Source organism: Sesamum indicum, linkage group LG10 (assembly GCF_026168435.1).
Source record: "Sesamum indicum cultivar Baizhima isolate 11 linkage group LG10, ASM2616843v1, whole genome shotgun sequence".
Lineage (NCBI taxonomy): Eukaryota > Viridiplantae > Streptophyta > Magnoliopsida > Lamiales > Pedaliaceae > Sesamum > Sesamum indicum.
This window is the reverse complement of record NC_142666.1, coordinates 3129431-3153963: the sequence shown is the minus strand read 5'-3', so window position 1 is coordinate 3153963 and position 24533 is coordinate 3129431. Positions and strand designations below refer to the sequence as shown.

The 24533-nt window shown below is 35.7% G+C and overlaps 1 protein-coding gene across 1 annotated transcript; it reads right to left on the bottom strand.

Moving 5' to 3' along the window:
• Positions 1-1547: 1547 nt before the first annotated feature.
• On the bottom strand, positions 1548-22987 carry SAR1 (SUPPRESSOR OF AUXIN RESISTANCE1). Its single transcript, XM_011093930.3, has 27 exons — positions 22609-22987; positions 19849-19981; positions 19464-19728; positions 19059-19119; positions 17284-17441; positions 16127-16209; positions 13982-14086; positions 13787-13884; positions 13299-13419; positions 10969-11151; positions 10323-10515; positions 9650-10218; positions 8987-9149; positions 8405-8682; positions 8128-8315; positions 7629-7705; positions 7181-7524; positions 6874-6942; positions 6469-6787; positions 6214-6342; positions 5768-5876; positions 5604-5675; positions 5225-5357; positions 4196-4303; positions 2991-3131; positions 2212-2385; positions 1548-2117 (listed from the first exon to the last, which is right to left on the bottom strand). Exons 1-27 carry the CDS (start codon positions 22812-22814, stop codon positions 2076-2078), a joined length of 4521 nt encoding a protein of 1506 aa, XP_011092232.1. The 5' UTR covers positions 22815-22987; the 3' UTR covers positions 1548-2075.
• Positions 22988-24533: the final 1546 nt, after the last annotated feature.

Here is a 24533-nt window from a genome sequence, read left to right as displayed (position 1 = left end):
TTGAGATTGGTTTGGGAATGCAGATTCTGTTTCTTACAGTTGAAGCAAACAATAAACTACCCAATTATAATATTGTATTATATTTTGACTTGTGTGTCTTTCTAGAACTCTTTGAATTCTCCAATCAGATTTCTTTGTCTACCTTTCTGTACTCACTGCTCTATGTATCTATCATTACCCTTATCTCTATATTTGGAATAGAGTTAATTAAACTTAAATTCTCTTTAAAAATATTATATTATACATTTTTTTATAACAAAATAAGAATTATATTTACACCGTCTTTTAAAATTTTCAATTTATATATGATCATCTTTCATTATAATTTGGATTTAACATGTTACATAAATTTTTAATTTTGATGCATCATTTAGCAATTCATATATGTTATCATTTTTTTAATAATCTCCCAATTATAACCCTCTATGTTTCCCTTATCCCATTCTATTTCTTTCTTCTCACGAATTTCTTTATTTTATTTCTTCAAACCAAGATTATTTCTTTTCATGATTTTTCTTTTTCCTTCTGATCTCACACTATAGTTCTTTCTTATGTGTGTAGGAAACGCATACCACTACTTGCAGTTGGTAGAAGAAAAGAACCCTATTCTGATACTGGTCTGGTAGGATGATAGTCTATGAAAAACTGGAAATATCAAATATGTAGTTTTCAAAAACGTATTTATAAGTGGAATATTTGGAGAATATGTCCCATTCATGCGATGTGGTGGGAGTGCGAAGTCACATCTTTCTCTAAATTGATCCAAAGAGATTGCCAAGGTTTCATCTTGAAAGCCGCAACAACTTCAATATGGACACATTATATTATCTAAGCACTTTGGCAAACAATTTATTTGTAAATGATCACAATATTGAGAAAGTTATCTTTGAAATCAATTGTTTTTTAAAAGTGAAATTGATACTTTGTTCCGTTGGAATTGCAGATTGGACAACAAAAAGGTGTATTACACTAATCAACCACCATCTACTGTTGTCCTGCACAAAAAACCCAACTTATTGCTCCGCAACTCATGCTCTTCCACAATGGGCACATCACTCAAATTGAAATGGTTCCACTTCCTCTACTACAAGGATTGAGGTAACCAAATCAATGGACTCGTACCTATAATTTCACACAATTATAATCTCAACTCCCATTTCTTGGAGCCCAGAAAGCGATGAGACTGTTACAGTTCATGCATTTAGCAAGATTAGACATTAATCTTTCAATAAAATAAACAGACTAATTCTTGATATTATCAGCCAAATTAATCTATAAATCATCCACCCAAGTTATAATGGACTGTCAGCATTCCTCCAAGGTTTGGCAGTCAAACAAGGCTCCAAAAATCAGTAGTATCCGAAACAGAATAGATGCTAAATTCCAGCCTAAATAAGACAACTCTATCAGCGTTAACTAAAGAATCCACAAGAGATACCAAAATATGGAATTAACATTGTGAAGGTAACGATTCGACATAGGGAAAACCAGTTGGTTAATGTATCTCAGGAAATCAATTGTATGCACATGGAGCAGTAGATTCGACATATTCAAAAAGATGATAATTGAGGACCTTACCTTTCGAGAAGCTCGAGTTCAGACAGACAGCTTCATTTGTCGGATACAGCAGTGATCTTCTATGTACACTTTTAAATGTTGAATATCAATTTGTGTGTTCTCACCATTAGAACTATTTTATAACATAAAGCATCCATCTAATGCTAATGGTTTTCCAGGCAGCATAGACTGCTACAGCATGGAAGTACGTACAACTTTACAGAGAACAGGAGCTGCCACAAAAAGAACTGAGAACAGATCTACGAGAGTTAAATGCCAAGACGAACAATCATTTCTCGACCAACTGTCTTTATGCCTGCATTCAACTATAAATAAGCAACAAAACAGGCTGGTTGAAAGGGACCTGAACCACGGTTTTGTTGATTCTTCTCCATCAACTATGTATCAGATGTAGATCAAGGCAACTGAATGTAGATGCAAGGGAGTTCCAAAAAATGGAAGCACCTAGAATAGCATAGGTCCCAAAGTACTACCCAGCACTAAAAACCAATCAAACACTAACTTGCAGAAGATTGAACATCGTCCGAGTCCACTTTCAGCTGTTTTTTTGACAAAGACAAAGCAAGAATGATAATTAGATTGACCCACGCATTTACATAAATATAGGAAGAAGTCAAAGATTAAGTGACATACAATATTGAGATGCTTCAATAAAACCCCATGCAATGACTTTTTCAGCTTATCACATTGATCAATCCTGTGCCCCAGTTTGATTGATTCCTGGAGCAGGCACCATAGGCGTTCAACTGAAGTATATGGAAACCAAACAGCAAATGACCTTTTACGACGGATAACATCAGCTGGCCGCTGCACATAATGTAAACCTCTTCAGTTCTTAGCAAAGATAATAGCTATGGGGAATCCATGCAAAAAAATATTCATAGCTTCTGGTGGTATTGCCAGAACCTCAAAGACATGCATAAAATTCATGGACAGTAGCACAATCATAGAAGACCAGAACTTCATCTCTTGTTGGATTTTGGAATTCCCACTAAAACATGAATGTGTTGTTTTGTGTTGATAAATGTATGGCATTCTGAAGACCAAGAATAGTGATAGGTTCACTTCTATAATGTAATGATGTTATTGACAATTCAAGGAGGACAAGTGTTGCACACCAATCCCCTCAGGAACCACAACCATGCATGAGAGCTTAAGCCACCAAACCCCTCAACTTAAAGAAAATACCAAATAAAGCGCAGGGAAGCAGATTTTAACCACTCCCCTCGAGGCCCCAACTGCTAAATCACATTTGAGAAAGTTGATTTAATTTCTAATGTATTATGAAATTAAGTTAATTATTGAAGAAAGCACCAGAACATACTTTAAAGGCGATTAATGAACTTCAGTGACATTCTAATTTGGATACCAACTTTTAAAATGCCCAGTAGGAAATATAGGGCACAACTTACAACTGATGCCAAGGTTTCCATGTACTCAGTCAACAAATTAACAGCCTCTGCATATCGACCGTAATCAACATACAACCGAAATAGGGATGCCGGGTTCGACTCATTTCCAGTCATTCCAAAACTATTTTCATTTCGACCAACCTGTAACAGTCAATGAAAAATTAGGAAAGAAACAAGCATACGCTTGGTTTAATACACAAATATAATAGAAGAATGGTTGAACAACATGTTTTCTAATTGCTGACCAACTCTTACAAGCAACCAGAGATCACCTAAAAGATTCATTTTACCCTCAGTTTTGAGTGGATTTCAATATCAAAATACTGAAATAGTAAAGGAAAAGAAAAACTGGTTTATTACAGCTGACTACATTATAGTACAATTTGCATTGAATCATACAACCAATTAAAACTAAGAGACGGATCTTTAGTTAACTAACAGAATAGATAAATATTGGGTGATAAAAGAAACATAACTAATTAAGGATACTGGATGCAGTAATGTGGAATGTCGTACTCTTGTTAGTGAACAACACTTTCTAAGATTTGAAGCTGCAGCAATCTATTTATGAGGTCAGTTGGTAACTGAATTAAGGACCTACTTACACTCCAGACAATCTCACATGCACATGTCAGGCAGGATAAATAATGTCTCAAAACACTACCAAGACCCTGACATAACCAACTGATAATTAACTAGCAGCTGTGGACCTACAACAACCAACAATTCGGCCGAGTATGGTAATGATTAATTTTTGGCACCACACCGGCATATTAAGCAAACCACTTCATTGAATTCTAGATTTGAAATGTTTCTCTAAATATTTGTCTTATAATCTACTTGCACTCAGTGTCTTAACTTTATCACATAACGCTTATATCCAAATTCATAGCTACTTCACAGTTAAATGCTGATACAAGCTGATAAATCCACCAACACACACATACATCACCAAAAGATTTGGTTAAGTGGGGCATCAGTTTAAGTTTTACAGGAACCTGCCCCCTTTAACTGTCTTTGTTAATTAGCACATTTCAAAAGAAGGTTGCACAATTTTTATTTTCAAGGTTGGTTTAACAGATGTCAGCGTGATATGAAGGCATTAGGTTGCTAGATATGCTCTCACTATGGAAAGCATGGAACACAGTGTAGCATCACTAAATTATATTTATTCCAACTGCAGAAAGTATACATGCAAAATTTACCTTGAAATGTCGAACCAACCAAAGTGGTAGCTCAATTTGTGAATCAGCAGAAAGAAGAGTCTCGGCAACGATTAATGGTAATCTGGGATGGAAAGACCTGTATTTATCCTGCAATATGAGACCCAACTAAATTTTAGGATGGCATCGTAGACACAAACGAAACAGCTTTTGTGAGAAGCAAGTTACTTTAAATCTCAGATGCAGAAAGTCTGACCTCAAACTCATCTCAGTGCATGACTATGAGCCAAATGAATAAGTAATTACAACAAATTTGAAGAACGAAGGGAATGTAAAACAAGGAAACTCGAAAGAAACAAAAATAAGTAGAAGAAAAACAAATCATTCCCAATTAAATATTTTGTTAGACATCTTAATTTATTTGCCAACTTTACAGAATTTGAGAAAACTGTAAAGCACAAATACAAGATCAAACCTTCTTAACCACTGCAGCAAAACAAACCAAGTCACTTATAAATATCTCAGATCAACCTGGGTTTAGGAATATCTAGATTGCTCCAGAGAACCATTAAGTAGTGAAACCTTAAAACATCAGGAAAAATAAAATATTAATTCCACCAATGTGCCATAAGGTGAAACCTGAGAACTACAGTTTCCTTCTTTATAAGAAGTTCATGCCCTAAGGAACAGAACATAAGGCCCACACTTAGAAATTACCAATAAAATAAATAAAAATCCTTGAGTTTGCCAAAACACCAGAAAATGCACATATACAAGCAAAAAATGTTGAAATTAAGCTTAACTTCCCAACAAATGGAGCACAATCCAGTACAACAAGAGAGCAGATCAGACACATCAGAAAACCTAAATATATGTATATCTATAAAATATTGGAATTAGGAATAAATAAAGTATAACCTGATAGTGAAGACTAAAAGGATTTTGAATAACACATTCACACACACACACACTCTCTCTCTGTACTTGAAGGCATGCCAGAAAAACCTTACATGTTGTAGTCAAATATAGAACACACTATATCAAAGGAAGAGGGTACTAAGAAATACGAACAAGATAGAGTTCAAGTGTTTCCCAATGGCTACCGCCCGTCAATTGTTGAACTGTTCTAGCTGCATCAATTGAATCACGAACTACCTCATCTTGTGATGAAGTCAACAAAAGACCATGTGTTTTACGATCTTTCCTGACAAAAAGTGAGAAACTGCACTTTCAGTAGACTCAAATACGGAGCATGAAAACAATAGAAAAAGCTAATCTGTTATCATGAAGCTTTCGAGGGGATAATTCAAGAATAATCTGAAAAACTACTGAAGAGAAATTTAGAAGTTTGGTTCCTGGTCATGCAAATAAGAAATGAGCAAGAGTGGAACCTAATAGAGCCTATAAGAAGATGGCATAACAGTACACAAAAATACATTCATGTAGTTACCCATGCAATAAGGGGACTAGTCTGCTTGGGCAGCATTTCAGTGCCATCGCGATAAAGACTTTCTCCAGCTCCCTGAAAAATTTGTCAGATTGCACACAATAAGCACATCAAATACATTAAGGGATTTCAACAACTTATAGAGTTCCAGGAAGACAGATTTCAACCTTTTAAGACCTGAGCCATTCCAAAACTTGAGTATAACCGTAAAAGCCATATCATATGAATTTGATTCAACCAACAGATCAATAAGGTCAGCTGATGGTTTTTCATTTCCTGAAATAAAAGGTGTTATAATAGAAACTGAGAGACAAGGCTTGAGTCGGGGGAGGGAAGCCTGGGTATGTCTTTTTCTCTTAAAGTAGCCTAGAACTGTTGCAAATGATGCCACTATACTGAAATATATGAGAAGTGCGTCATTTTAAATGAAAAACACAAATCTCGATGCGTGACTAATGTTAACATTCTAGTCATATGGAGGTTTAAAAACACCAAATTCAAGTGAATCACAAAAAAGAATTTGATAAATAAGAAGTAACACCTAAATATTTACATTACAAAAGAAATCTTCTTCAAAATAATCAGGAATTAACCATTGCCTTCTTTTTCATACCGGTAAAGGTCCACTTGAGGTTTGCCAAAGAGAGCAAGTATTCTGCTGATGTTAAAACAAATTCCTTTTCAAGTTTCTCAACATCTAAATAAGATGGCAGCTTTTGAGGCAGAGCATCATGAGGAGGAGCTGAAGCATGACATGGAAAGACTTTGATCAGAGCGCAAACAATAGACAGGAGGACCACCAATAACAGACCGCAATAATCAAAGGAATTTAATAATTTTTTAACGACCACTGTAAAGGGTGATTTACATTGTTCTTGCTTGGTTATCCTCGCCTTTTTATTTGGATAGTTTTCTTTATCAGGAGGTGTTTCATCAACTGGGGCGTCAATCCACGCATACGCAGGATGAACAAGCTGCAGAGCATTAATGGCAGCAGCTAGACCATTCAGCCTCTCTTGCAGAGTTAAAGCCCTGACTTGATGATCTTTTACTGCTGCTTCAGCTCTCAAGCGGATAGAATACACGTATATGTAACTTGCAGCTCTACGCCAGTTATGTCTATGCATCTCAAATGCATAAAGTAATTTAAAAGGGTTTGGCTTGGTTGAAACATCAGAACGCTCTGCCTGCAGAGCAAATGTATTGATTACATATATAGTCGGATGTAATCTGAAAAAAGAATATTCCAATTCTCTGGGAAATCATATCAAACCTTCCAGGCAAGCTCACGCTCTACCTTCTCCACTAAACCAATCAGCGGTAACTGGCCATTACAAAGCATCTGTGAACAATAAAAGAAAAAAACACAGCAGTAATTAACTTTCAGACTGAAGACAAAGATCTAATCTAGGTCTAGATAAACTTAAAAAGGTAGAATTTAGTATTCATCAATTCGACTACTTTCTTCAACTCCCAATATAGGGAAGCTTCAATATGATAAAACAGAAATACTTGAGAAATAGGGTAATAGTCCACGAAGGAAAGAGAATGAGATAGAGAGATAAGAATATTCACAAAACCTTTACTGCACCACGCTCATAAAGTACTATGATGTAACGCCTCAAACAGATATTCTTGCTTTCCTCATCTGGATTTGAAATTATTGCACAATATGCATCATGGTAATTGTTAAGATCCAAAGTGAATTTAAAGACATTCGCCCAAAGTCTGCCCTTCACTGTAGTCACAGATTCTCCAAGATTCTCTCTGTAACTGCTATCTAGTGTGCCAAGAGCTTCATCAACTTGCTCAAGTGCAGCTAGAGCGAATTGGTAAGCAGCTTCACTCACATTATACTGTTCAAATAGCTGCATCACCCATTGATAGTATTGAAGTTTCCATGCTGCAGCTGACGAAGAACTGCCTGGGGAGAATGAGTAACTATATGAATCAAAGAAGCAATAGCAGATAAGCATAACTTTAGCAAGGGCAGAAGTACAATAAAATTGATTGACAGCTCAACGTAACTGAAATCAACTCGCAACCATCCCGCTTCACGTGGCAAACTTTGCAAAGCTTTAGAAGATCCTTCCATTGATGCAGCTCTGGACAACAAAATTACAGAAGATAAATAGAACTTCCAATATCTGGTGATAAAGTGGCTTATCTGCCACCGAAATTTAGTACCCAAAAGAAAGTTACGACAGATATCCATCTAAAGCATCTTTTGAATGAAACAGAAACAAACTAAATAAATAAAAGACATGCCAATGCAATAATGAACAACTAAATAAGAAACTAAACATAATCGGCGAACGTTGTAAGTGAATAAGCCCCAGAGATAGACAAGCACGGTTAGAAAGATACAATGGGCAAGTCCCACAAAAGGCAAACATGTGGAAAGGTAAGAGAAATGATGGAGATGAATCTACATCTGTTTCAATCATAAGTTGAACAACCTAACCTGTGCAATCGCTTTCAAGTATAGACAAACCTGAAATCAGGGCTCACAAAGATCTTTATGTACCTGAAAAAGCAGCGAAGTGCTTCACCAACTTTTCTGTCTTTAACTGGTCCATGCAATCCACGTTGTGTCTGAGCAACAAGACAACATCCAAGAAGATGGAAGAGTGCAGATAACTTGCCATCCACAGCCTGAAGGCTTTCAAAGATTCTCTCCTTCCGTGAATATGCATCAACCAGAGTAAGCAAATACTAGAATAAACAAGAGAGAGCTTGTCTCAGGACTTTTTTCCTAAACTGAACACATGGGTACAGTAATTAAGAAGTAGAACGGAAGAAACCTCTGTGGCATTGAACTGTCCATGTCTCAGTAAGACTAGCGCAAGATCAATTGAATTGCTGAAGAATACAGAAGATTCTTCTCCACTCCTTCCCCAAATTATCCAGCTGGTGAACTCCCGACTTAGACCAATTAAGCTGCTGGGATTCAGAAGTCGGCTAAAAGAGACGTTGCCCAGTTCACTGGAGGAACTTTGTATACTCAATAGTAGGATAAACGCCAAAGAAAAGTCACATTTCCCAAGCCTTCCAGTCCACAATCTTTTATGCTCATTGCTATCTGACAAGAATCAATAGGAAGCAGAAACTCAGGAAGTCAGTCTAGCTGTTCAGAAAAGTAAACTTAAGAACAGTGAGCAGAAACTCCAACTGTGTGAATATAGCCAGTTATACATCAAGATTCTAATCAGCAATTCTTTTGTATCAATAAGACCAAACATCAACCATGAAGTGTACTAACAGCTAATGAATAAGCCTAAAAGCAAGCAATTATATTAGCATCTGTCGATTAGTAAAAATTCACATGTATATGATCAGATTCACAATCAAAAGTGAACTCATAGAGAAAGTTCATCCACTCCTACCAATCTGTAAGGATGAAAGCTGATAACTAAAATCTTCAATTGCAGGAGATTCAGAAGGTGTGGTCCCAAAGAAATGGATAATATGCCATTCCGTAAGTGTCTCTTGAATTATCGGAATTAACTCGAGTTTAACTCTTGAAACATCATCATGTGACATGTTAATCTGCAAAAGAAAAAAATAAGTTGCTTACTTGCATAAAACTCCAACTCAAGTTTAAAAATAGGTTCAAGCGAACAGCTCAACTTCCAAAAACCTGAATGTCCAAAGAGAGAAAGGGAGGCAAGGTGAAGGGGGAGAATAGTTGGTCCCAGTCATAATAGGTTCACCCCAATTAAGATCCTAAGCTAGGAGCATTTAACAGGACAAAAAAGTTATGAGAATTATATGATCTTTTCAAGGTTTAACATTCAGGACATAAGTTCCAACAAAAGCTAGCTCTGCATGTGTTGATTCAATGCTCTGTTTGGTTCTCAGGACAGTGCGGGAAAAGAACAATAAATGAGGAGGAATATTTCCATTTTTTATATCTTAATAGACCAATTAGGCACGAAGAAGTGCAAAGCCACATATAAGATAATTTCTGAAAGACATGCCAAGAAATAAAAAGCAACATGAGTTTTCATCAATCCATTTCTGGATGTGCAACATAAATGTAGACTAACCTGCCCACTGATGCTAGTCATGTAGCTTAGCAGCATAAGAACATCCAACACAGACTCAAACATCACCTTGGCAATTTGGCAAGTGGATTGCACTATTGCAGAACTATTGGTGTGGAAAATTGCTTCAGCATCCATATCAAGTACAATTTTTTGAGGCACTAACACCTTTAAGTAGCTCTCAACCACATCCAAAACCTTGCCCCACGATTTAGCTTGATGGCACAATGCATGAAGCGACAAAAACATATTTGTAGAAAATTTTCTTAGGTTTCTGTGATTCGATAATTCTTTCTCCCAAGCAGTATCTGCTCCCAGTTCCGATATCTGTATAGCTGCAATCGAAGAACTATATCCAGTTTCTAGAATCTTTAGAAAACGAGGAACAACCTCCTCAGATGATACATGAGAACTAAGAAGTGACTCATAAAATATAGCTGATGAAGATTTGCCTAACTGCTGGCTCACATTTCGAATACATTGTAGTAACTCAAATAGAATCTTTCGATCAAGCTCGTCACCAGAATAATCCACTCCTCGGCTTATATACTTGTTTTCTTCCTCGAATGAACCTGGTAAAACATAAGTCCAGAAAATTATGCATTGTTAACAAATGAATAGATGAAATCAGTTAACTAAAAAGCTCATATGAATAATTTGACATGAAACAGGGTACCATAGATGATATGCTCTACATCCTCCAGCCCGCGGCAGAGAGAGATTATGTTTTTCCTGACTAAACCAACAGCACCTGTTAATGGATCCATGAGCAGACCACACGCTACATTGTACTTGCACCAATTATTTACATAACGAGAACAAAACGTTCTCCAACATTGAAGAATGGAAACCGGACTTCCACTTCCACCCTACAACAGAACACACATTTATCAACTCCCAGTTACTTCCAGAACACCCATCTCCTTGACAAAGAATAAGTAATAGAACGTTGATAACAGCAGCTGCAACTGTGGCAAGACAAAAATCAATAGGCAAAGCATAAAAATGAAATATGTCATGTAGTTCCAGTTTGACCAGGGGAATTACCACACTGGTATTTTCTACTGATAATGGCCGTTTGCAATATTTTTGTTCAACCTCAATTTCATAAAAGTCAACCACAATTTTTCAAGGATCATTCAAAATCAACTGAAGTGACAGCTATGCACATTACTTGACATGATGGAGATAGCATGTTACTTCAGAAATTTAAAGGAGTAGAAAAAATGTCAGAGAGCAGGCGACAGCAAGTACAAAGAAAAAGAACCTATTCCTCTTGAATAGTGCACTTCAAAATGTTAAAATGGTATCAAAAAAACTACCTGATCCTCAATAACTGACAAAATTTCCCTTTTCAGATCATCGACAGTGAAGGAACCAAAATCTGAATCAGTGAAGTGCTTGCCATAATCTCCAAACGTTTGCCTCAGGACAGCACTGCAGTGAACCCCAGGGGAAAGCAATGCACGCAGTAAAACAGAAGATACAAATGGCGTGATTTCCTCCTGCACAAACACGAATATTTTGTCAAAATTGCACAGAGATTCTACATGCAAAAGCACCAGATATAATCTACAACAGGTATGTTTATTGAACTAAACTCCCACATCCCACCATCCAATAATGTAATCCTGCTTATCAGTTCTACAATATCCCATCTCAGCAGAACTATGTAGCTTAGGGGTATTCTTCTATTTAGATGTTAATTTGATGGACCCATTTTAAACATACTCCAGAGCATATACTTTGGTTCAAGAAACTTTAACATAACTCATCATATATACTTACAGAATAGTCACTGTTCAATGGGAAAAAATCTCGAGGACTTTGCAATGAATGGCAGATGTTAGATATCAATGAAGGGTCTACATTCTATTTCATATTACAGAGAACCAGAAAACATTGTCAGAAGCACATGACAAATCCTCATGAAAGACAAGTAATTTCAAAACTCTACCCAATTACGGAGCCTAACCGTCTCTCCAGCACTCACCACGCTTCCAATGGGCAATGGCATCTAGATTCTAAACTAATAAAAAGTCAACGAATATATTTTCCACCAGAGTCTTATCTTATCAAAAGTTTTATTCTGCCCAACTCTCAAATGTATCATAGAATAGAAGCATTTAGTATACCACTCAACCATCTAAAGAAGTTGACCTGCACTATACTGCAAACTTGGAGAAATTACCTACGACGCATCATGTGAGACCCTAAAATTTACTTCGTTAGACAACATTTTCTAGAAATGCCTGATAGGACAATAAGCACACTAATGGTCCATAAGTAAACATCACGAGCATCAATTAGCATTTCATGAGGCTAAGTGCTGAGAGGATGCAAGACCACAGAGCAAATATAGAACTTTACAGACGAGAGAATCTTGAACCAAAGCTTAGTATTACCAGTTATACTTGGACACGTAGTTGGATAGCTCAGCTACATCAAATCAGTGCAGCCCCTTAGGTTTTTTTGTTAACGAATTGGCATTTTCTGCCCCTTATTCATTTCAAGCATTTATATTGCAAAGATATTGGGAGCTAATACCTTTTGCATTACTTTTCCTTGACTACATCATCTAACCTACAAGATCAAATCCAGAATCAATCCATGTATATTTATCTGAGAATTTACCTTTCTCATCCTCCCCATAGGCCTCCACTAAATCGATATATCCCTGTCAAGTGGATGCACTATTTGGTCTATTGCATAGGCATAGATAGAAGGTCCAGATTAATGAATAGCCTTAGATGCAAAAACTCAATTACTACCTCTGACCTTTGTGTTTGAGCTCCAGAACCCTCATACAAATATTTTGACATTTAAAGATATCCTAGTGATTCATTTATTTTGACCAAAAACAAAATCAGTTTAGTTTGTGGCAACAGTTTCTAGGAAACAATTGGAAGAAAAATCTAGTTTGAGCTTGCCAAAGTCCAACCTTCAACAAAAGTTTATGCGGTGAGATTTTGCAGAGAAGGACATGAGCCAAATGCCAGGATCTATCAGAAATAGTTAACATTTGACATATACTTCTAATTTACCAGGAATCCTGGTAAAATTCTTTCCTCTTATAAACATACCTTAATGTTCTCAACAACCAGATAGCTTCCAGTGATGATGAAGCAATGATTATAAGAGTACAAGAGTCATCATAGTCATATATCAGTCTAAATCCAGTTCAGGTTGACCTAATTAACGGTCCTTCAGTTAGAGATAGGTCATTTTTCATAAGCAGCTCATTATCATGGACAAGAAATAAACGTATGTCACCCAATTTATCCAAATATTTGTGAGTTTGCATATCCATAGCAAGAGTAGCTAAAAGGACGCCAACTAGTTCCCATACCATCCTCAACCTTTATCCATCAGTTAATCACATTAGTTCTTTCACCAATATAATGCCCAACTCTACAAGATAGGCTGATGTGCATGCAGCACAAGTAGGTTCAAAATATACAGGAATACATACATATTCATTAAGAACATTAAAAAAAGCAAACCCAAGGTTACAGGCTTTGAAATACAAAGTTTGTGTGACAGGTTGATTGGACAATCACTAGAATATGAATATGAATATTTGCATGGCATTGCAAAAATAATGATCTATAATGACAGAAATATGCCAACAAAGCTAAACTGATTACAGAACCTTTGAAGACGAAAATGCTGAATAGGCAAGCCAAAGAAGATCATCTGAAGAATGCTCAGAACTCTGAAATAGCAGGTCAGCAACAAGAGTTTCCTGCAAAGTATAGTATTGTGCTAATCCCCTAACACATAAAAGATAAGTGTTAGCAAAACTTAAAGCAGAGAACAGGTTGATCTAACTCTTCAAAACAAGTTCTCTGACAGCAGAAAGACAAACTTTAGAAGTACTACATATATTAGGTATAGTTCATACTATCCCAGACTAAAGGCAAGGAAATGCAGACGTGCAAGGCCCCCAACAGAAATGACCTTTAAGCATTACTAAACAAGGATCAAATGCATCAAAAAGATCCCTGAAGAAGAATATCAAATGAGAAGCATCTCAAATCAATTTGATTTCAGTAGAAAATATCAACAAAAAATATGCAGCTTCGTGCAGAAACCCAAAAACGGACAGCAGCAAAAAGTACAAGCATCTGTGTAACTTACTCCTTGACGTCGTTAGAAAACAAATCCTGCATTATGAGTCCCTCTTCCTTGAGAATCCACACTTTGTTCGAGGAAAGTTTAACATCAATAGGTTCACCCTTAAAAGAATTCAGGAAGCAAAAGTAACGCAATGATTGGGAATTGGTCGCTTACAAACAATAACTAGTATAAACATAAGGTAACTAATTTATTTACCTGTCCCAAAGAGATTTTCTTCAATGAAGGCTCCAGTGACAACGGTATCCTGTCTCCCACATTATAATGAAGTCCGTATAGAAAAATTGTTTCGGTGCTCACTTCCTTAACAGTATGGCAAAACAGAATGAGTGAGCAAGAATTGATTCGAAATCAAGTCAGAAATCTAATAAAGTCTAAAGTATCAGTTCAGCAACAAATGCATCACATTAAGTCTGCACTAAGAACAATTCCGTCACAGCATCAGAGAAGCAATAAATAGTTTTTTAAGTCATATTGTGTCTGTTTATGTAGCACAACTTTGACCATGAGACCTGTCAATACATTTTAAGCTCCTCCAACACCATATGCTTGCAAGAAATTTCTCCAGCCAATTCACTGCATCGCTAGTCGAGGTTAAACACCCCGCCATGAATGTACTGATGTAAACATTGCAGGCCTTGTGTAGACTCTAGTAGTACATTACTACTTAAAAATATCTGAAGCTGTTAGTTGTCTTATATTATTCTTGAAAATGATGCATCCATGGTCCACTTAAGGGTTCAGTTACTTGTCTTGACGGGAGAACTCTTCAGGTCAACTCATACATCTGACATCTTTAGAATTTGGAATAGCATGTATTTTCTGCAAATTTTTATTAAACATTTACAAAGTTCTCTTTCTCTTGTTTGTTCCTCCTCTTCTTTCTATCTCTTGTTTTTCCCTTGTTTGCTTCTCTCTGCCCCCTTTCCTTCTCATTCTATTTCTTCTTTGTTAATGGCCAACAGCAAGTTGCAACTCTACTTACGCTGCACCAGGAAGGAAATTATAGCCACACAATGCAAACAACTGCTCTTATGGGTAATTGCTAGCAAAAACATGGAAACAACCTCATTCATGATTGCCACGATCCTCTCCCAATAATTGCCACAAAAGTAGTAATTTTTACACAAGCTACCAACGAGAAACTGTTTGGAGATTCTAATCAGAAGCAAGATAATCTGAATTTTATTCACAAAACTGTTTCTATGAGTCAATAATAAACACCAACTGGCTGTGGAAGTATTTGACAAACAACCGTAATCAAACCAGAAATCTAACTTATGAGTATTAGATACTCTTTTGAGACTGAAGCCAACCCATCCTAAAGATGTTATTCTGCAAATATGAAATGCCTTACTAGATATGAGTTAGAAGATACAATTAAGAACATTAAGGGTTTCATTAAATAATAAAATCACTAAAGCTTTTGTTTATCTTTTGTTGCTCAACTTAGACCAGTATTACCTAGTCAAGATTGAAGCTTTAGCCTCATCAACTTGGCCAAGTAGGAGTTAATAATTTCAGCTTTCAACTCCCAAGTTCTATTCATGTCCACCGATACTCCTTTAACAAGTAATAAAGCAGGATTCAACAAACTAATAGCCATGTGTGTCATAGGTACAACATAGATACAAATGAAATCCTAGATCACTTGATTCAGATTAAGGCATAAAGATAGAAATGCCTAAGAGAGCATTCTGCAAGTATTTTGTAACACAAAATAAAGATTAGTTTTATCCGATACAAGGAAAGCACTGAAAACACACTGCAAAGACTAAATTGAAAGCGCAACAGAAGTTTTTAAGACCATAGTTAAAGAGAAAAAAGAAAAGATGCGACCAGTCAGCAATTACATGGGGAAAGAATGACCGAATTTATGCCATCTAAGACAAACAACAATTCCACCTAATTTTACAGATTTGGAGCAAAAGAACATGCTCAGAGACAATACATGAAAGAGCCCCAGAATTGGGTGATACAATCGCGTAGTCATTATCCCATATCCTAAAGATATCAAGATTCCTACATATGGACAAGGATCACATCCACAAATGTAACAGTATTCTGGGCTAAAAAATACTTTGTTGACCTCTTTATTTATGGCTGATAGGGAACGTGTATATGATATCCTTTCCATAGGGTTTTGTTTCAAAATAATGGCAGAAATAGAATACCAAAGATCTTGCTTGAATGGAAGGGTAACCAGAAATTACATCAATTCCAACATGAAAAAACCAAACAAATAATCAGGATGGATAGAAAAAGGAAATTGGAATGAGAACGGGACTCTCAAAGATTAACTCTCAATCCAAAAGCAGGGCTGTTTCGTCAGTTGCCACATACCAAATTCTGTTTATGCAGCAAAGCCAAAGGAATTATGCCAGTATCATTATCAGCTTCTCCTACCCACAGCCTTACAAATGCACCTGAAAGCAATATGTGAATGAAAATCATATTAGTTATAAAGCCATTGCAAATTATCAAAAAAAAATTACAATGAAGTCAGTCATTAAAAGAATTAACATTGGACAAAAAGAAAAGTTAGATGAGATATGCTATCATTGGTTGAACTGGTGACTGACACTCCACAAGAGCAAGATAGATAAAAAAACAATAAGGATCAATCATACACCAAAAGTTACCTAAGAAGCTTATCTAGGCTAAACAATGAGAATCCAGTTACGACGAGGACCAAAACCAGCTTCACTAATCTTTTATTGTTTAAAAAAAATAATCACTGAACTACAGCTTAACTTTAAAAAATTGTAAATTTTTAGGTGACTCCATGTAGGTCATATGTGCATTCTGGAAGCGTTGATGTCTTACAAGTTTTTATTTACAAAAGAAAAGGAGAAGGTGTGGACTAAGTCCAAGCCTTCTCCTCCCGTTATTGTTTGGTGGTGTGTGCGTGATATTCTCTTTTAATTATGTATTTACATATATGTATCCAAATTATGTTTCTTAAGGTAATTCAAGGGAGCATAAATTTTTATACTTCAATATTCCCATTTAAATGAAGAAATGTAGATTTTGCCCTTGCTCGAGTTAATATAAAAAATTTATAGGACCTTCAATTTGTGTATTTTTCAAATTAAGAATTATATATTTTCTAACAATAATATGATATAGAGAAAGAGTTACACAAATAAACTTGAGAAAAAAAATTAAAAGACAAAAGGTTAAATATTTATGCAAGAGTAACTAATCAAGTCTTACACCAACTTATATTATGACAAATACCATACTTCAATAAACTATACATTACTTATTGCTGATTTGGTCAACCAGAACTTCGTCTCCAGTTAGTACTAATCCAGCAATTCACACAAGTATATGATTTTGTTAAATTGATATTTCTTGCAGGCTTAATAAATGAAATAAAATTTTGGTACATGCATAGTCATCATATTTTTGTATAAAAAATTGGAACATCAAAAAGCAAATCATAAAATCAATTCAATTATGGGATTAGTAAATAGTAAATTAGATAAGACACTTGCCTGTAAATGTCGGAACTGTCATTGCATGACTGAAAATTTTACCCCGGCTTGAAAGGTCCCATACTCGTAAAATGCCATCAGAATGAAGCACAAAAAGAAGCTTCCTCTGCTGCACTTCTGATATTACTAAATCCTGTACAGCGGCCAGCGCCGGATTCCTAGATGACAATTCATATATAAATATAATAGAAGTAGAATCACAAGAGAGAAAGTAGATGAATCACATTATTCAAACAGAAAAGGAGCATGTCTCTGGCTCCAGTTGGGAAGAATAGGAGAGACCAAGGTATGCTTGTAGAGACAATTTGTCACCAAGGAAACCGAAAGTCCTAAGCACTGGACATCATAGTAGTTAGTGGCGCACGGCGCACAATGGTGCCAAGGGCTCCTGGAGCCATGGCGCACGGCGCGGCGAGCGCCTTTTCAAAGGATGGCGCAAATATAAGAAATAATCTATATATTTATATAATTAGTATTATTTTTGACTAGATTAATGTATAAGGAGTTAAATAAGACATATAAAACAATGTATGCTCTTAGCTTTGATAATGTGAATGTGGAAGTCTATCGGTCTACAATAAATACCGACATAAACATACAATAAAATATTGTAATTAATCATCCCAAAAAGAAAACACTAACAGAACAACTAAAGCACTCAAAGATTAATAAAATCACATCAATTTCAATGATTCAATTGGCATAATTAGAGCTTTTACTGCTGTACACGCCAAAAATTTACACTTCAAGAATTTAGAAAAAAATTCATACCATAAATAAATAGTGAACAGCAGCGGCAGATTGCTATGGAAGAGAAGAAGAAGAGAAGAACTGAGAAGAAGATGCGATGGAAGAGGAAGAAGAGAGAACTGAATAAAGAAGAGTCAAGAATGAAAGTTACCCATGCATGCAAAGTACTTAATTTGCTGAAATTCCTTTTATATTTGGGGTTTATTTATTTTTTTTATTCATGGGCCTGGGCAGCCCAGCCAGAACCTAGGCTACCCAGGCCCTCTTCATTATGTGGCTCGCCTTTTACTACACTGCTGGACATTGAGATTGCTCATGGTAAACATGAGTCTCACTATCTCAAAGCGAGTCACATGCCCTTGAGTTACTCCAAGAACTAGGCTTACTTAGAAATAAACACTTTGACACTCTTATGGATTTCAATCCTACTTTCTAGAGTTACAAGTATTTGGAGGCCAAGATCGAGCATTGACAACTTGGCGGAAGTTGATTATCTTACTGTAATTAGACCTGATATTTTCTTCACAGGAGTTGTTAGTCAATTAATGGAAAACTTATGACCTATTCACTGGGAAACTGCTCAAAGGATCTCGAAATACGTCAAGTCTGCTCCAGGTAAAATTTGTCATTTAAGAAGCATGGCACATTAAAATAGAGGCTTGTTCAGATGCAAACCATGCTGGTCGTAAAGATGGTAGAAAATCTATTTTTGGAGTAGTGCACCACCTCAAAAGGAAACCCCGTTAATTGGCGTAGCAAGAAGTAGACAACAGTTAATAGATCCAACTGAAAAGGCTGAATGTACTGCTACATTTCCAATACCACTATTCAGGCACCTATCATGTTGCTCGTAATCCCTTTTCTCATGAAAAAGACTAAATATATTGAAATTGATGCTCACTTCATCCATGAAGCTGCAATAAGCTAGAAACTAAAACTTTGAAGGCTTTATTTAAAGCAACAATCAGAAATGTGATAAAGATTTGTAACCCTGAGTTCATTTACTTTAAAATTCAAAGAGATACCTTGACAATATGCCCCACAATCGACCAAAACCAGCATCATCTCGCAATTCAGACACAAACCCTAAATTACATCAGGGAAAGGAAAAGGATCAGAAATAGTGAAGGATGAAATCATAATTTGACAGAAAAAAGAGTTGATAGAAAAGTCCATAGGTTGAGCAACCACACAAACAGACTTTTTACAATTTAATGATCGCAAACTTTTAGCAACCAATCAAATCATACCTTCAAGAATTTGGTTATAATATAACAATCTGTGACACAATTCCATGCTATTAAATCAGTAATTTCATCTCACACAACTTTTATGAGTGAGTGAAATGGCCAAGAAATTTAACAACCAACCAAAGGAAGAATTAAAGATAAAAGTTCTAAGAGAGAAGAAAGCCAGAGCCTGTCCTAGACCTGAAGCACTAGGGTCAATGACGCCAAGCTGAAAACAAGCAATAGATCCGTCACTCCTTCCAATCAACAGATATCCTGCTGTCGCTGCAACTGTTGTTATTGCTCCATAGTAAGGTTGAGTTTGTGTGTTATACTCGAGAATCTCATTAGTCGGGACAAGAGAAGAAGTTCCATAGTCAAAATTATTCCTCAATCTGATGAGGTACGCGACCCCTGAGATTGTCAAAGTATAAAGCACCAAATGATTTCCAGAAGCAAAATTGCTCTGCATCCAAAAGAAAGCATTAGACATATTGGAAATTAGCACAGACTTTGAAGCTGGGCATCAAAAATTGAAGAAAAATGAATTAAGCAGCCAGCATAAAGTCATTGAAGATAAGCAGACCTCATCTTTGCAAATGAAAGCAAATGGGAAGAGAGCATCAGGAAATATGAGTCGCAGTCCAATCCTTGACATTTCTTTATGACCACGTAGTTCTAAGATCTCCAGCAAATTTGACTGAGTGACACTGGTTTTCCTGTGGCAAGAAAGTCACATGAGGTCATCAGCATGTAACTCAGAAGGAAACAGGACTGCAAAAATGTGGTGTAGAAATCACAGCAATCAAATGATGCTGCGCTGGTGATAAAGCCTCTGTAGTTATCCCCCAAACTGAGACCTAAAAAGAATCTCAGCAACAGGAGAGACTAGAGAGATGGCAATACCATCATTGATAGAAGTCCACAGGCAAGAAGAGGATAAGACAAATTAGCCCAGATATCCACCATCCTGCATCTTTACTGGATAATAATATACTTTCATTTTATTTATATAGGAAGGAGATCAAGGGACACATATAAATAGGAAGAATCCTCAGACTCCCATGCACCGTAAGAGAAAAAGAAAACTAAGAGTGGGAGAAATTCCCCACCTTTAGACAAGAAATCAAGCAAAAGTACTATTTTATAGAGAATTCTTTGATTGAGCAAATACTTTCTTACAGGATGTTATGGCTGAAAACCTCATTTATTAATATTTGCATCATAAAAGAAAATTTTAAGACATGCTGCAATTTGCATACCTTCTGGAGCTCACATAAAAAGAAACTTGGTAAAATTTTTGAGTCAAGATAAATGACAAAAATCTATTTGCAGTGCAATAATGATTCTGACACAAATGGAATTTGATGTATAAAATGTTACAAAAGAAAGAGCTGCAAGCCACAGAATGATATTGTTCTTAAGTTTGTAAACCAGATTTACCAAGCACTAGTAAGACTTGGTCATGATACTCTTAATCTGGCAGACCACATTCTTGAACAAGATTTACTTCCATCATATTTTCAGAAAAAGGTAGGATCCTGATTCCTTCAACTCAGAATTAGAGCACTTGGTATCTCGTTTAATAACCCCTTAATTTATCTCTCTGATCCTTGCAACTCTCTTTAAATTTTTTTTGGCTTAGAAAAGTTTATGCACAAAAAGGGAAATAGCCATCTTTACTGTTTTTATTTCCTTTTACATTGTTCCAAAAAGAGAAGTGACTAATATTAGGGCCTGAAACTAAATGCATATTGCGGACTATATGGCACAAAAGGAAATGGGGACAATGCCATTTAAAAAGCTTTTCAACTTCATCATGTCCAATAACTGTTATCATGTACATGAGCTTTACAAGATATCCAAAAGGGGATTGTTCAAGTAAGTTTGAGAGAATAATTGCATCAAACTAAATTACCTCAGTCTGGAAACTAGAGAGATCATTATACCCTATTGCTTTTCTTTCTTCCTTTTTTTCCCATTTTTTCTGGGTGCAACTTCCAGAAAAATCATGTTAGCATAAAAAACGTTCAAAACATGTTACAAGCACTTTTCTGCATGCCTTTGTGGAACAAAGTTAACGAGTGACATAACGACCAGGGCAAGCAGGGTAAACAATTTCAAACAATCAACCAATGTTTGCGCATGGGAAATCAACTAAGGAGATCATGTAACTAACGAAAATTACCGCCTACTCAGAGACGTGTAGCACAAATTCTGACAGATTCCTGGAGATAAATCATCATGGATATTATAGAGGGATAGTAAAATCGGAACTGGCACAGCTTACAAATGAAGAAACAATAACTAGTAAATGCTAGTGCATTCTAACAAGTGTAGCCATAAGGTTAAATTGAGGATCCACTTTGGTCATATGTGCATGTGTAACATTATGGATGATGAATGACATAGAGAATAACATTCCAGGGATATACTTCTGGTCGATGAGACTAAAAAAGATAATTATATCCATGCTGGAAGCATGACAAGACCATCTTAAATGATTGAATAAAATAGAACTAAGTACATGGTGCATAATTAATCGCTGAAAATCTACTTCCAGAATGATAGCAAACAATATGAGGTCATGATATACCTAGATAACAATATTTGCGTAATTCTTCATAATTAATCATTGTGGGATCAGGGTTGTCAAAGGTACAAAGATGGTTGAATGAAGTCAATGTGCCTTGGAATTTTTCGTTACAGGTCAGTTGAAGCCGGTTTGCCATATGACCTTTGTTATGACTTCGAAGCGAATGTTGTAAATAACAACTAACAAAGAGTCTGACTAGATGAGGTCCAAACATTAACTTATACTACAGCAAGAAGACGGGATAAATAAGTGTATATAAGTTAGTAAACTAATGCTGCACCAACTGAAGATAACTTGTGAAGTCATGGAACACCGGCTAAGGTCCACGCACATTCAGCTAGAGTAGCTTTATGCACCAGCTACCAAAAGTAATTAGACTGGAAATGAGTGGTAAACATAGACAGCCCGAAATCATGTGAAATGAAGTTGGGTAATCCAAAATCAAATAAAAATATAAAGGATTTTTGTATATAGATTTGGAGAAGACCCTCGATGGAACGAAATGAAATAACAAAAAAAGTGCATTCAGTTGTCATGAGAACGAAACAAGGCTTGCAATGGGGTCAAGTTATATCGTGTGCAAATGAGACAGTCGGTCAATTCATCGTATCTCGTCATCTCTGCAAGTCCATTAGCAACTCAAAATTCCACCCAAAAACGGAATAACATTGCTCGAGCAGAAAAAGTACTACATAAATTAGCCAGACAAGCCGCAGGCAAATACATAATAACATTAGGGGGTTTAATTACCAGATGAAATAAGAAGGGGGATTTCCAATGGCACAGCAAGACGCGAAGTCCTTGGCAAGTGGGTGGTTCGTAGAGTTGGCCGTAGAAGTTGAGGAAGAGGACGGGACGGACACTTGACGCCACTCAATGGAGTCGGTGCTGAGTAACGGCACCTCCATCCCCGCCATGCGCCACCCACCAGTGGTGTCCATTGCCGCCTCGGGCATGATGCTCCTGCCGATTGTGCGACCTCACGGGTGAAAACAGGCTGATGAAATCCCACCGAAGATCGAGAAAGATGGGGTGTGCGTAGAGAGGGAAAGGGGGCTGGGAGAAGTAGGGGTTTAGGGTGAATTTGGGAGGGAGAATTAGTGGGGTTTTCTTTCTTGAAAATTATTAAGGGCCTGTTTGGACGTAAGGTTTTTATTTGGAACCTTTTTCTGCTATAAGAATTAAGAACCTATATTATGAAATATTTTGGTATATTCAACAAAAAGATTAAGAACCTATATTAAAATATTTAGCTTTTTTTTTTTTTGCCCTTCATTTTATGAAAAAAAAAATTCTAAAAGCATTTTTAGAAAATTATTTAATTGGATTGAAATTTTGAATTTGATGGAACATTTAGAAACATTATTTTAAATATCTTCATATTAAAAAAAATTAAAATTCATCGATATTTTTAGATTATATTTAAATTAAACGATTTGAAATCATGAATTTCAAATTATTTAAATTTGTTTGGATTATTTTGAACTGATTAATTTTAAATTATTTTCAAATTTAATCATTTGAAATATTTTCTCAAAATATTTCCATCAAATCAAAATGCACCCTTACGGAAACAAGTTGAAGCATTTGAAATCCTCTATAATATGAAATTATCCAAACAAATCCAAATGATTTGTTATCATAAATTTGAAATTACCAGTCTCAAAATCATTAATCCAAACACGGAGTAAATAGTTAAGGGGGTGTTTACATACGTTTATTGTAAGCATTTATCAGCTTATTGTTGAAAATAGTGTTTTCTTTATAACTTTATTCTTTTTAAATGCTTAAATTAAATTGATTTAACCCTAAACGTCATATTTTTTAGCATTGGTGGGATAAAGTCCTAAAATATTAAGTCATGATTGTTCTGGTGATACATTAAGATGCGATTAGTTAGTAAATTATTTACTCGTTACAAATTATTTGCGACGATCTTCTGGAATATTTCAGTCCCTCGTTTACCATATAACGACGTTGTTGCTAGTTATCATGCCATCAGTCATGCCATATATGCTGTATATTTATCTGTTGCGTGTTTTAAAAGAAATAATCTAACATAATCTTAAAAATAAAAAGGAAAGTAAAATCAAATGACAAACAAACACAAATAATTAATAATAACCAATTGATTCATAGTTTTTTTTTTTGGTTATAAATTTTTCTTTTCACAATGTGTCTTGAAAATAAATTCATAATACGAAGTCAAACATTATCCTCGATCTTGCATTTTGTCTTTGCTCTAGCGTCATTAACTTTATTTTTTTACTATGTTCTAAAAGCTTTCCTTATACGTTCCATAACAATAATTTGAGCAAGATTCATCATAAGTGATCTTAAAAATATTCGTACATATGCTTTTTAAGAAAACAATAATGGATATGTTTGTGATCTAATCAAGACAAGGGCTTGTAGACGAGTTAGATCCGAATACGTGAATCCATATACTTCCACTGCTACAAATTTACGCAGTTCATATTTCTGTGTCAATCTGACTATTTTTTTCTTTTTTTATAAATTTTGTATATGCGGGATTATTTTATTATTTATTAATTATTTTCCAGCAATCCTTTCATCTTGACAATGATTTATTTTATCCCCAAATTTATTTGACTACAAATATAACAAAATTTAAATTATCCATAATATCAAGTGTGTTTTTGACTGTTTTAGTG